This window comes from Micrasema longulum, unplaced genomic scaffold (genome assembly GCF_059751315.1).
Source record: "Micrasema longulum isolate JH-2025_06_02 unplaced genomic scaffold, ASM5975131v1 h1tg001966l, whole genome shotgun sequence".
Taxonomy (NCBI): Eukaryota; Metazoa; Arthropoda; class Insecta; order Trichoptera; family Brachycentridae; genus Micrasema; species Micrasema longulum.
In genome coordinates, this window is record NW_028279139.1 from 16,954 (window position 1) to 32,500 (window position 15,547).

At 34.8% G+C, this 15,547-nt stretch overlaps 1 protein-coding gene across 1 annotated transcript; it reads left to right on the forward strand.

The window, feature by feature from the left end:
- Window positions 1-729: 729 nt before the first annotated feature.
- On the forward strand, window positions 730-2,673 carry LOC148273387 (uncharacterized). The gene has a single exon (XM_088238772.1). It carries the CDS (start codon window positions 730-732, stop codon window positions 2,671-2,673), a length of 1,944 nt encoding a protein of 647 aa, XP_088094898.1.
- Window positions 2,674-15,547: the final 12,874 nt, after the last annotated feature.

Genomic DNA, 15,547 nt, shown 5'->3' on the forward strand with positions numbered 1-15,547 from the left:
GAGGGATCGCATTTCAACAGCATTCAGTCCACATTACCAGCCTATCTGGAGATTAGACAAAAATATAAAAATCTGATTGCGACAACCAAAACCCAGAGCTGGAAAAATTTCTGTTCGGCACAATCGAAAGAAACCACGTGGTCAACAGTGCAAAGAATTCTCAAATCAACGCAATATCGCCCCCCAGAAACTCTAAAGTTCCAAAATAAACAAACAACCTCAGCGGAGGAGTCGGCCACCGAGCTTCTTAGACATTTCTTTCCCGATGACTCATTGTCACAAGAATCAGCCGAGCAACTTTTGATCAGACAAAACAAAGAAGCAGCGCTTCTAAAAAATAATGATGTACTATTTACCGAACTAGAAATAAGAAAAACACTTTTAGAATTAGATTCCGGAAAAGCACCGGGTCGTGATCACTTCACTGCAGACATTTGCCAGATGGCGTTCAAGCTCCATCCAGAAATTCTTGTCAGCATATATAACGCTTGCCTTAGAGTTGGCTGTTTTCCACTACTGTGGAAAATAGCAAGAATAAAAGTTATACCCAAACCGGGCAAAGAAGACTACGGCAATGTCACTTCTTATAGACCCATTGGACTCTTACCAGTCTTGGGTAAAGTCCTAGAAAAACTTTTAATTAATAGAATATCATGGAAATTCAACAAATATAATAAATTGAGTCCTCGCCAATATGGTTTTACTCGACAAAAGAGTACAGAGGACGCCATGCTTGACGCAGTAACTTGCATCAAGACGGCAACAAGGGAAGGTTATCACGTGTGTGTGATATCCCTTGACATCAAGGGAGCGTTCGACAATGCCTGGTGGCCTCACATCCTCCGGCAACTAGCGCGACTTGACTGCCCCTTGAACATATTTAACATGTTCAAGGACTACCTTTCGGATAGGATGGTAGAAATAAAATACGCAGGAGCCAGCTCAAAGAAAGGCTCCAATAAGGGTTGCATACAGGGATCTGCTTGCGGCCCGGTGCTTTGGAATATCGTCCTAGACGAACTTTTACAAAAAGAATATCACTGCAATGTTCATTTACAAGCATTTGCAGATGATGTACTACTGGTCATAAAGCACAAAGACATTAACGTTCTGGAGAGTATAACTAATGAAACGCTCTCCTCGGTCACTGAATGGGGAGACAAAGTCAAATTGATATTTTCAGAGGAAAAAACTAACGCCCTCTTCATAACTAAGCGCAATAAGGCGCAGGCACCTTGCCTTTTCATGAAGGGAAAAAGAATTAACTTCGTAACAGACTGCAAAATCCTTGGAGTGGTACTAGATGAGAATCTTAATTGGAGTAAACACGTAGATTCAGTAACGAAAAAAGCGACAAAAATCGCAAACAAATTAATATTCATGGCCAAGCCAACATGGGGTCTTAATCCTGAAATATTGCGGTCAATTTACATTGGAGTAGTGGAACCGATGATCACCTATGCTGCGGCGGTGTGGTCGGAAGCGGCAAAAAGGAAAAATATACAGGCGAAACTAAATAGAGTACAGAGATCTATGGGAATAAGAATATGCAAAGCATACCGCACGGCTTCCCTTACATCTGTACAAGCAATAGCTGGACTGATTCCACTGGACTTAAAAGTTAAAGAGCTGGGAGAAATCTATAATACGAAGAAGAATCTCACCATCACTAATAGACCAGATGATCAAAGATACCAGGGAAGGATAGCGTACACGGAACTGCCGCATCCAAGCGAGCAAATAGGTGAAATCACCAGTTACCCAGACTCGTACGCAAGAGTCAAATTCCCCGTCGAAGAAATCGATATATACACGGATGGAAGTAAAACTGAAGGAAAAGTGGGAGCAGCTTTCGCCGTGTTTAATAATGACGGAGAAGTACACAGAAAGAAGCTTCCCATGGCTGACTACTGCTCGGTATTCCAAGCCGAACTCTTCGCCATTATGAAAGCCTTAGACTGGGTCTCTAGCAAGACGAGCAACTGGAAGACTGTCAACTTGTTGTCAGATTCTAGAAGCTCTGTTCAAGCACTTGAAGACGGGGCTCCCGACAATCCGATGGTTTTCTACATCCAAAACTCATCTCGGATCTTAAAGTCCAAAGGCATCGATTGCAAATTTATGTGGGTTCGAGGCCATAATGGCCTTGCGGGAAATGAAAGAGCTGATGAACTAGCTAAAAGCGCAGCTCTACACGTAAAAACCGCAAAGCTTTACACTGAATTTCCACTTAGTTACGCCAAAAGAGAATTAAGAAGTCTGACTTTAACAGAATGGGAAGAACGATACCAAAGCAGCACCACTGGTTCTGGAACCAAATACTTTTTAAAGACACTAGAAGAGTGCAAAAACTTCAGAAAATCAAACACGCCAACATTCGAGTCAACCCAAATTCTAACGGGCCATGGAGCCACACTCTCTTATCTTCACAGATTTAAATTGAAAGATAATCCGGCTTGTCCTTGCGACGCACAGACGGAGCAAAACGTAGATCATCTGTTGTTTCACTGCCCCATGTTTGCCATAGATCGATTCTCTTTCGAAAAAGAGTGCAACAGATTAAATGTTCCATTTGAAGATTTTACGCAGGTACTTCAAAACAGGTTACTCTCCGGGATGTTCGTGAACTTTGCTAAAGTAATTATAGATAGAATAAGACCCATGAACAAGTAAAGAGGCTGGCACTCTATACTTGTCATAACAATCTGTGATAATAACAATATTAAAATGTAAACTAATCAAAATTTCTCCACAGATACCTCCCTTTCCTGTTAAGGTTTCTCATGGTTCCCTTAACACTTGGACGAATGTCGGAAAGCGAAACTAGCCCATGAAAACAGAGGTTATAGGTACACAAAACACAAACACGCAAAATGACTCACATAAAAACGAACACAAATAACAAAATACATAACACAAACAAGTATAGTCGCATTCGGGGGCGCCGACACATGTATTTGTGTTAGTGCTTTTGATGTGATTGTAAACTAATTGACAGTACACAAACACTTACACGTAAAATCATACACAAAGCACTAACACTAAAAACAGCACAAATATATCACCTTGATAAATAATAAGCAAGGGAAAAACAATGCAACACAACCAAGAAAAAAAAAAAAAAAAAAAAAAAAAAAAAAAAAACAGCATTCAGTCTACTTTCGTCCCTTTTTTTCCAACTCCATGCTTCGCTTCCATACATTAGGGTTGGTACCAGAACTCCATTATGAACTGCTAATTTAGCCTCTTGCGATAGACACTTATTTGCTACGACAGACTTTAAGGCACCATTAACTCTGTTACCGGCACTAACCCTCCTTTCAATATCCTTGTCCATATTTCCATCTCTAGTAAAAATACTACCCAGATTTACAAATTCTTCGACCTGTCTCAAACTATCTCCATTTACTACAATCTTACATTCAGTCATAGTTACATTTCTTTCAAAGGCCATGACGTTCGACTTTTGCACATTCATTAGCAAATCTCTCTCCTTGCACACTTCGTAAACCTTTGTAACCAAAGATTTCAGTTCCTCTTCGCTGTCAGCTAGGAGGACTGCGTCATCGGCGTACAGAAGGCAACTGACAGTTAGATTACTCATTTTCGCTCCCACATTCATACTTTTCAATTCTTTCATACATTTATCCATGTATATGTTGAATAACCACGGTGACATTACACATCCCTGTTTGACTCCTTTAGGGATGTCAAACCAGGAAGTTAATGACCCATTTACCCTTACACACGCTACACTATCTACAGATCATTTTAAATGTCGAAATATCCATCAGGATCTCCAAAAATTACAATATATCGACTATCTTGAAACAAATCTAAAGAACATTCTAATACCTTCATACTTCATACTTTATACATTCATACTACCTTCCATAACTTCTTTCACAAATACAAGAGTCACTAGATACTCCACCCTGATGATGCAAAACAAGTAAAAATTAAAACAACCTTCGGTCAACGAGGATTGGCCTACTAATCAGTTAAAGTGTACAAACTACTTCCATTATCCATACTGACAATTAGTAAATACTTACAATATCAAATTGCTATTAAGAAATGGATAGTGGAGGTGAGTTGCGCACGGTTTGATGAGTAGATCAAGCCAAATAGGTAAAATTTGTGTACGGTATTTGAAGTTTGGTCTACAGGTCTATATAAATTGGGTTTATTTAAAAAAAAAATTTAGTATATATTACTCATTGTGTTAATGATAATTAGGTTTATTAGATTAATTACGTTTCTTTAATTTTAATATTATGTTGACTTTGTTAGTTAACTTATTTGCATGCATGGCATGTTTCACTTTTTCTAAAATCTTTACCTCGGCACGGTACACCTCAGTGAGGAAACATTATTCCGTATAAAAAAAAAATATTTACATTGTAAAACTATTAATAAATAAATATGTTATCTAAATTGGTTTTAACATACGGTAAAAACAGGTCATAATCCATTTACAGGGCTAGAAAATCTTTAAAAAACCATGGGGAAAAAATATTCCACCTTTACGCAACCAGCGCACTAAATTTAGTGAACATGCATTTGCAATCGCAGGCCCTATGGCATGGAATGTTCACCAAGCAAAAATTCAAAACAGTAAAAGTTAATGATGTTTTGGAAAATTCATAAAACCAGCTTGTTCTCTAAATAATTAGAATAAATCCGTATTACTTATGTGATATACCAAGAAGTGTGAGTTACCAAGAAGAGTAGGGCTAAGTTGGGCTGCTTTTGGCAAACTAAAATATATTTTTGAAAATAAAGAAGTCCCTATATACTTGAAAAGACAGATGCTCGGTGTATGTCTAAGAGACAGAGTAAGAAATGAAGAAATAAGATGCCAAACCAGAGTCGTGGAAACCATAGATCAGTGAGCAAAATTGAAAAGGCAGTGGGCAGGACACTTGGCAAAACAAAACGATGGCAGGTAGACACCCAGAATAATAAAGTGGAGACCATGGGCAAACAAAAAAAGTGTTGGAAGGCCACAGAAAAAGTGGGTCGACGACATTGCCTCAATTGCCGGTAAAACGTGGATGATAAAAGCGGGTGATAGGAAGGAATGGAGACGTTTGGAAGAGGCTTTTATCCAGCAGTGGAGATAATAAGGCTGAAGAAGAAGAAGAAGAAGACTTATGTGATACCAAAAGAAATTGTTTTACCTAAATAACAAATTATAAGTTAAAATTGAATTGGTTTATTCATAGAATTACTTTGTAAAGAGCCCTCAAGGAATTATATTACAAAAATAGCGCTAAATATGCTTTCCGTAATAATAATTGTTATTCTAATAAGATAAAAAGAGGGAGTGATTATTAGGCAAACATTTCCATACATACACGCATTTTTATTTCAAAATAGTTGTTGTTCGGGTAAGAATATAGAGACTTCTATGGGTAAGCCACAATGTTACCACACAACTTCAACCCACAAACATTACCATATAAATTATAGTCAATTATAGTGTTAGAATAATTCAACCAACCAACGCATAATTTGTATTTTCGTCATGTAAACGTTAAAATGAATATTCGCCATACAGTTTTCAAACATATATCAAACCGCTAGTGTACGAGTATCTCCTCTGAAGGACATAAAACAATGTCAAATTGGAGGCTAAATGTAATACGCTCTCAGACAAGTTTGCAAAACACTGTAAGTCCCAAAATAATATTTTTTTAACTCTTTGAAGTCTGCGCTACATAATTTCTTTACACGCGGTGATTAAACATCGTATTAGCTCTAGTGAAATAGAAAGTATTTATTTATGTATCAGACGTTCAGACATTTAAAACGAGACAGACTGTAAAATAAATTATTCTTCCACAATTTGTAAAAGTTCTTCTTCTTCAGGCGGGACCTTATCAGGTCTCCCCGACGTTGGCAATCACCGCAGCAAAAGCATCTCGGCCCTGTGCCACTCCAAGGCCAGGATAACTGCTTTTTAGATGTACTCGCCATAGTGATTCCCGGGAAACATGACTAGAGTGGTTTCCCGTTGCTTTTTCTGGTGGATCTTTACGTTAGCTGGTTGGTTCTGGTTTTGAGGCGCCAAAAACTCTCGTTATTTTTTGTGATCACACCGTTATGAGTGTGATTCTATTGCCCAAGGTTAACGACGTGGACGCTATCGAGTTGGACTAGTCTGTAGTGTCACCGGTGAAATGCAACTGGCATTCGCAGCATTTAACAGAATCAGCAAGATGTGACTCATTGCGATCTTACTGACGATTTGAGCCCCTATTAAAATTATAAAACATAAAAATGCTGGTTTTATAACTAATGCCCACTCCCGTTTTCTGCCAATACCTTTTTTTGAATTTCTTATTTTGTTTTAATCTCTTTCACACAAACTCCGGCAGCAGAACAGCGTATCTGTCTTCCTTGCTAAAAATCAAATTTACGTGCTCTTTCTTATACAGTTTAACTGATTTATTGTGGTATTGGCATCACTTTCGTTCGTATAATTATTCTCATAGTAAGGATAAATATATTTTTTATAAGATTCCAGCATACATTAACAAATTATACTTTTCATTCTTATGTGAAAATGATTACAAAAATACACCTTTATCATTTAAACAAATAAGAGAGATATCAAGTCGTGTATTCTATGTAGACTTGTATAACACAACACAAGAGTTAAAGAAATCAAATAAAAACAAAAAATAAGTATGGCCCTTCAGGCCAACATTTAATAATCCCCTTTTTAGTTTCCTCGTATATAGTTAAAAAATATAAAAATAATTAATTTAACTAACTTTTACTCAATTTTTTATGAAAATGATAGTAATTCACGCATTTCTACAGAAATATATAATCAAAACGGAAAAATCTATAAAAATATCCGCTTGATTACTTTTGCTAAATTGCTATCAAAATAATTAGATTTTTTTATTTCAATTACTCATACGGTTTATTTGTGTATTTTTAATGGTGAAAGCATTAAATTTGTTGTCAAAAATTTTAATTTATATAAGTTAATATTATTATTTAACCACTTGCTGACTTTTTATGTCTACCGGTTTTGAGACGCACCCGTCTCTTCACCAACATGCAAATACTAAAATACACCATCACTTTTATTGCCACCGTAGTGCACATAGTATTTACAAAAAAAATACACTACTTTAAATACTACATTATATTATGAAACCGTTTCCCCGTAAAGGTAGGCAGAAAAGATAAAACGCCTCATCACTCTGTCTTTGCAAATAGATATCGCTTCCTCTACATTTATACATCTTCTCATGTGCGCACGCCTCCGATTTTTGACATGTTCATTTTCTAGTATTTGTTAAATTTGGTCATGCCATGTCTTTCTCGGTCGTCCTTGATTTTTGCATCCATCAACATTTCCAACAGCCGCTTTTATCAACAATATTTTGAGTTTGTCCAAATGAAATTTTTAGGTAATGAGATATTTAAACATGAGCAGAATGGTAATTGTTACACAGTGTGTTAAACGGCTACTTAAACTAGCCAAGACTTTTATATTCCTTTCTCTAAAATGTTTATTTTCTTTGTCTATTTCCTTGGTTCCTCTTAGAGTCTTTTCTTTGAATCTCATTACCTGATTCCACATCCTTCATCTTTTAATATGTATAACGTAGTGTATTCTTATTTTAGTTGATATGTTCAAGCCATATCTCCCCATTTAAAAACATCTGTTTTTTTTCATATTTTTTTTTTCATGTATCTTTTGATATATATTTTTGGCCAATCTGTTTTTTTGGTGGTTGAAAAACGTCCGTCAAAGTACTTATGATTTATTCTTGAAGATTAATTAAAAATGTATTAAAACTGAATTTAATAATTTGTGACTTTCTTTCTTTTGTGTCTGATCAGCGCTTCCAAACTAATTTGGTCGGCATGTTACCAGTGTGTGCGTCAGGAGAGCGTAAAACCACACATACACTAAATGCGGTAAAAGTGGCCAACCAATTTTAGGCAAGGTCGTAAATAATAAATAATATCACTAAAATATTGGTAAAATATAAAGTAGGTCAAAAATGTAACCCCTATTGTACGAGTATAGTTTGGAAACAAATAACTAGTTCTTATCCATGTTCTGGGTGGAAGCAATATTATGCAGTTATGTCGGCTTCGTTGTATAGAGGCCAGTGCGTTTGCCTACCATGCAAGAGGTCTCGAGTTCAATTCCCGGCATGACTCATGTGAAAATTTGAACATTGTATTTATCTTGAAAATATCATTACGAAGTTAATTATTTGGAATGATTGCTAAATGTATATCTTGCGTAGTTTGTAATAAGTATAGGGGTTTTAATTAGCAGCGACGCATTTTGTTTTTTTCAATTTTGAGACTTTTGGCTTATACCCGTATGCAGAGACAAAACTTAAGGTGAGGAAAGTACATTCTAATTTCAAATGCAGAGAATAACCCGAAGGTGAAGACAATAGAATGTACTTTCCTCACCTTAAGGTTTGTCTCTGCATACGGGTATTAGTTATGGAATGATTTTAATTTCAAATTAAAGAACGACTAAAGTCATTGCCTATGAAACAAAACATCGTTCAAATGTCCGCCGCAGAAGCGCTGGTAAGCTGGCGGCCTCCGTGGTGTAGTGGTCAAGACGCTTGACTCACGCACGGAAGGTTTCGGGTTCGATTCCCAGTGAGAACACAGAAATTAATATGAAATTTTTTCAAGCCTAGGTTTTCTGTGATATAATTCACCACTGTAATTGGGCCTCCTGGCCTGTTGTGGTGCAAATTTTTTTAAAAAAATGAGTGAATATGCTAGGCCCAAATGAAGGCAAAGATAGGTACATACCTAGAAGCTCTGTGAAAGCCTAGACATTCTTCCTTTTTATCATTTTTTTTAACTCTAAACATCTACTTATTTTGATAAAAATGTCGGAAAAAATCCTTTGCTCAGTTTTCCTTAATTTTTTATGTTTTTTTTTTTTAAGGAATAACCCGCTAAGCATTTATTTTTAGGCTTGTCAGTTGATGGGATAGAAGGAATATGGAAGGGGGTAATGAAAAATACATCACAACACCCAGACAAATTGAGAAAAAAATCTTTCTTAATTTTTTTTCTTGCAACTGGCGGGAATCAAACCCGCAACGCCAGTTTTACAGCTAGCCGTCTAACCAACTGCGCCACGGCACCTGTCAGAACTGGTTAATTGTTTACAGTGGAGTTCAAACCGTCGGTAGGGTCGCAGTGAGTCACATCTTGCTAGAGGGTGTGAATATTTAAATGCTGCGAATGTCCAGTTGCATTCCACCGGCAACACTACTGACTAGTCCAACTCGTTGGCGTCCACGTCACAATGGGATCACACTTATAACGGTGTGATCACAACATATAGCGAGAGGACGAAGGGCGAGTTTCTAGCGCTTCCAAACCAGAACCAACTAAGTAAGAGAAGGTAACCCTGACTGAAAAATCCACCAGAGAAGGCAACGGGATACCACTTTGGTCATCTTTTCCCAGGAATCACTATGGCGAGTACATCTAACAGGCAGTTGTTCTGGCCTCGAAGTAGCGAAGGACGAAAATGCTTTCGTTGTAGTGATCGCTAACGTCGGGGGGCCTAGTAAGGCATCGCAAGAAAAAGAAATTGTTCATAACATTTTTAACTTTTACACTATTTTTTACAAAGTTTTTGGGAGATAAGAAGATCATATAAATATTTTGTTTAGGGACAAAAAATATAAGCATAATTGAAACTCATATTATGTATCTTTTTTGGGTGATACCGTGTATGTTGGATTTGATCCGACGTTTCGGCTACCATTGCAGGAGCCATCTTCAATGAAAACTGTGTGTTTTATAAAGAAATGTTTGTGTTTATGTACTAGTAATTTGTACCGTGTCACAGTCAGCAGTAGGCACATTTCTAGTTTTGTAGGAAAAAATAATTATGTTTATGTACTAGTAAATTGTAAAAAAGAGTTAAATTTAAGTTTTTTTGGCAATAAATTAAAAAAAACATTACATAAAAACAATGTTCAGATGCCTATGCATTAACATTGTCATTTTTAACTCATTTTTTACCTTGGAGTTTAATCAAGTTTAATATCTACAAAAAAAATAAAACTTATATCTCTTTTAAAATATATGCTCATGTCATATAGGGTATTTTTAAAAAACAAAAAAATAATAAAAGATCCATTGATACGAGTAATTAATTATTCACATTTACAAATAACGTTAATAGACCTTCCCTTACCTGTTATTTTAAGCGGAATTTATTAAACTACCCTTAATTCTATCCACCGTTGTGTGAGGGAGGTTTCAGAAACAAATAAACTTTGAAAGCTCGCTCGGGTACAACAAAAGCTATATAATTTGTGGGTTGTGTTTTAAAATATATAGCTTCCAGGTACTATGGATATGGCAAATGAGTATTTTGGGTATCATTTCAAAGCTCTTAGAAAGAAAATGTAATAATCCCTTTATTTTTATCGCAGAGCTTTAAGCTCTAAACGAGATTTTTTTATTGTTAAAAGTTTTTTTTCAGATTTTGCAATTATTGCCACTCTAGATCATTTTGTGTACTTATCTGGCTTTTATTTTTGTATTTCAATATTCGAGTTATGGCTAATTTTATAAATATTTTTTAATTTTTGTAACTTGTTGTCGACAGTCAATATTTTTTTTTCACAGCCTCAGTAATGCTTTATTTTTTAAATGTCGTTGTGCATGTATAACTGCTCAAGGTCACGTGCAACATTGCTCTATTGCCTATCAGTTGATAGGAGAGTCATGTACCTGAACACCGCACGAATTGCAAGACCGATCAACAGAGGGAGCTGTCGAAAATTAAAAATAACAAATAACTAAAATAGACATCTCCCAGCAAATACGTTCCGTTTAGTCTTTGTGGGTTGGTCATTAAAAAAAAGGGCCCATTGTACACACTCTTTAACATTCATCATTCTGCTTGTTGGGGCCAAAACTAAATTGATCAATATTTCGTTTATTAAATAATACATTTAGTAAAGAACGCATTTAAATCACTAAAAACTTCATTCCGAAGATTTGGTGGGTTAAAATAATGCTTTCCAAAGAACGCTTTATTGATTATTTTGTATACCAACTAGCAATTTTGGATGTTATTATTCTGCTTTGCAACATGTTCATTTCTTTCAAAATTCAATTAAGATCCTAGTTTTCTTTATCGTTTTTTGTCCTAGGATGTCACATATAATTTAATTTATTGAGGAAGAGAAATCTTGTAATTGTTTGAAAAGGTCTCAGAAATATTTTGTTTGACACTTATATGTCAGTATTATTTTTTAAAGAATGAAATTAAAATAGGTTTTGGAAAGCTTGTGAGAGAGTTTTTTTAGTCTTCTTCTTAGAGTCTGCAAGTGCGCGTGTAGAGTTGCTGACGGAAAGTCAGACCGTAGCAGGCGAGGAGTGTACGCATCCTCGAGTGTTACGTGTATTAGGCAAATGAGTTTACCTACGTCATCATTTAAAGAAACTGCAGTTATATTTTAGAACAGTTGCAATAATTATTATTTCTGTGACATTGATGAGTGAGCCTCTAGAGACGTTGACGGAAGGTCCTAAGTGACAGGCGAGATGAACGATGAAAGTGAATATCAGAACATAATTGCCAAATGACAATTTCTTCCAACTAACTGATGATGATGATTTCACCAAATAAAAGTATTATTTAGTTAATTTAAGTTTTTTTTTTATTTTAATTTTAATTTTTACTGTACAATAAACTAAGATTATTTAACTACCGATGTTGTATTATTTTTTTAAGTATTGTTATCAAGTTATTCTCCACATTACTGTGTTATATTTAGAGCATAAGATTTTCTCATGGTTTTTGTTATATTTTATTTAGAGATGTTATGTTTCTTTTTTATTTTTTGTTTTCTGTATTATTTCTTCACTATTTTTTTATTTTTTTTAATAACCCGCTAAGCCTCTATATTGAAGCTTGTCAGCAGGTGGAACAGAGGGAATATGGAAGGAGGTAACAAAAACTATACTACAACCCTCAGACCAATTGAGGAAAACATTTTTTTTTTTTTTTTTCTTGCAACTAGCGGGAATCGAACCCGCGACGCCAGTTTCACAGTTGGCCGTCTAACCAACTTCACCACGGCACCTGTCCATGTAATACATGTTTATTGTGCACTGCTGTGACTATTTCTGTTTATTTTTTTTGTTTTTGTAAAAGGTTCTTTGAACAATTGGCAACTTAAAGCAGTGAATGCTAGATCAAAAGCCCAGTAAATGCCTAGACTTGAATTAACCATTCTCAAAAATGTTAAGTTTCTCCCCTGCAACCAATTTAGATATTGTTATTTATTATATTATTTAAGACTCAAGTAAGTGTTTGAGACTTCTTTTTAATAAAGAAGCTTTAGTATAATGCCATCCAAATTGAGCTTCCTGAATTTCCTATTAAGGAAATGACTGACGGAATACAGGAGCTATAAAAAGGATAAGGAAAACAGGTTGGAGTAAAACGGTTCATTTTATTACACCGTTTAAATACAGATATCTAAATTTTCGCAATGTCACTTTTAGTATAAATCAGTTAGTGTTTTCATAGAGCATTAGGTTTATTTTTCATATGCATTTTTGTTTTTTTTCTATTTTAATTGGATGTTTGTAAATTTTCAACATTTACCTAGGAAGTATATTTACTAGGGACGGAAAGGCCGAGAAAGATATTGAAAGGGAGGTGAGTGCCAAAAACAGGGTGTATTCTATAAAATGTTCTTCATCTCTGTTGTAATATGTGAATATTAACCGCTTTCAAGGGAGTTGACCTTTGTCTACAAAAATTTGGAAAAACTCAAAATATTGTTGAAAAATCCACCTCGTCTTAAAGGTTTTAGCTCCTAAACTTCAAAAACGTCACCTGATTAAAGAATTAAAGGAATAAAGATGTTGAAATATGGGCTAAATGGTAAATGTTACACAGTGTGTAAAATGGCCATTTAGACTAGCCGTTGACTAGTCATAAGCCAAGTAGATGCCTAGACTTCTTTATTATCATTTAATAAAATGTTCTTCATCTCTGTTATAATATGTAAATATAAACAGCTTCCCAGGAAGTTGAATCCCGTCCTTGTCTACACAAAATTTGGACAATCTCAAAATATTGTTGAAAAATTCAGCTAGTCCATGAAGAAGTATAAAAAATTCATGCGTTACTTAGTATGTAGGTGAGATAATGTAATCAGATGAATCTCACCCGCATAAATAAAGGTTTCAGCTCTTATACCTTCAAAAACGTCAACAGAGGAAACAACTGATGGAATATAGATGTTCAAATATGGGCAGAATGGTGAAGTTAAACAATGTGTAAAGTAGCCACATGGACCAGCCATTGACAGGTCATAAGCCCTATAGATGCCTAGACTTCTATATTACCGTCCATAAAATATTCTTCGTCTCTATTGTAATAAGTTTATATTTACAGTTTTCTAGGGAGTTTAATCCAGTCCTTGTATACAAAAATTTGCACTAGCTCAAAATATTGTTGTTTAATATTTGTTTTGTTTTCATTTTTAAATTAGATATTTATTTTGACAAAAAATATAAAATAATATCCATCTTTCAAATTTCTTGTTTTACTAAAATAATAAACGTAATATTTGATAACTTGAATATGAAGTTATTATTATTTGGTTCAGAAGTTCTTTAAAAGAATGACTTCCGAGCTTTGCTCAAACCATTGAATCAATGAACAAAACCAACAGTGATTTAAGTATGTCTAAATGTTTGCAGACTGGCTGAATTTTCCTCCCTAGGGAGTTATTTAGATCTGTATTATGATGATTAATGTTTAATTGTTTTAACATGGGTAAAATGGTGAATGTTATAGTGTCTAAAGTGGCCCCTTAAATCAGCTAATGACTGCTCATAAGCCCTGTTAATGTCAAGACTTTCACTTCCTCTTCTCAAAAATGTTTTCCCTCTCTGTTGCAATAAATAATAATCTAATAAACTCCCTTAGAGGATATCCAGCCTGTCTACAAACATTTGGAAATACTCAAAACATCGTTGAATTTACTTACTGGTAAAAAAGAAGTATAATTAATATTTTTTAATTAAGACATTGCCCAGAATTTGGATTGGTTTTGATGGATGAATCTTACCCGCATGATAAAAGTTTGAGCTATTTTACTCCATATAAGCCAACAGATTGAAGAGTTAAGGAAATGTGGATGTGGATGTTTAAATATAGACAAAATGGTAAATGTTACAATGTATAACGTGGCCACTTGCCAATGACTAGAATTTTACATTTTCTTCTCAAAGTTTTTTGAAAATATTTTTTTTAATAAACTGGTATTCACAAGGATAATCGTTGTTTGAGTGAAACCAATTTTTATTTATGAGGTGTATTAAAATAAAGGACATTCTCGAAAGGTAATACATAAATGTCTCCCCGGTGCAAAATCAGTTTACTTTTACTGATGCTTTGGGAATAATTATTAAACTACCTAACGAATTTCCTTATGACGATTTTCCGTTTCATGGTGTTTAATTTTGCTAAAAAGTAAAACAAGAGCATCTTATTTTTTGTGTATATTCCTAAATGGCTTTTAAAAAAAAGACAAAGTATTGCCAAATAAGTGATACAGAAAATTTAAATATTACAACAGAGATATAGGAAACATTAAAAATAATAACATACACAACAGAGATGAAGAATATTTTAGAGAAGTAAACATGGAAGTCTAGGCATCTACAGGACTTATGACCTATCACTGACTGGCTTAAGTGGATACTTTACACACCGTGTTACATTTATGATGGACCTTATATGCATTTTCAAAATACTAAATGCTATAAGTGATGTTCCATCTCTGTTGCAATCAATTTCTTTTCATGTTCCCAACCGTGTCACCAGAACTCAAAATCTGCTATTTATAAAATCTTCTAAGAGAAACTTTGGTTTTTATGCCCCAATGTCCAGAATGTGTAGATTAGTCAATTCATCACACGACTTGGAATTCTTTGGGATAGATCTTCCGGCTTTTCGTAGATCTCTTCGCGACTTAACTGTGTGGGATGAAGTTGGATTGGCATGGTTTAGCTCGAAGTCTTAGGTCTTGCGTTTTTATGAAAATAATTTTTATTTTGCCTTTGTTTGTATTTGCTAAATAGTTTTATGTTCTTTTTGTTCAGTTTCTTGCATTTATGTTTCTTCATGTAACTGTTGTAATTGGCTTAGGCCGTGTATATAATGAATAAATTAATTTACCATTCTGCCCATATATGAACATCTGAAAAGAATTGTAGGAATTTGTACCCAGTAGAATGCTCGTGAGAGTTTTTTATTTAATTTGAATTATTTCATACCATAAACATGTATGACCTTTTCTCAGAGAAATTTATCTTTTGTGGCCCCAAGAGCGTTTATTGTCCTGAATGAACATATTGAATTCTCCAAAACAATTGCCATTTTCAAGAGAGGTTTACAAGTTTGGATTTTGTCTAAGGAAAGATACCATTGCAGGAGAATGCTGTGAGGTATTGCATAGATTTAGATATGGTACTATAAAGC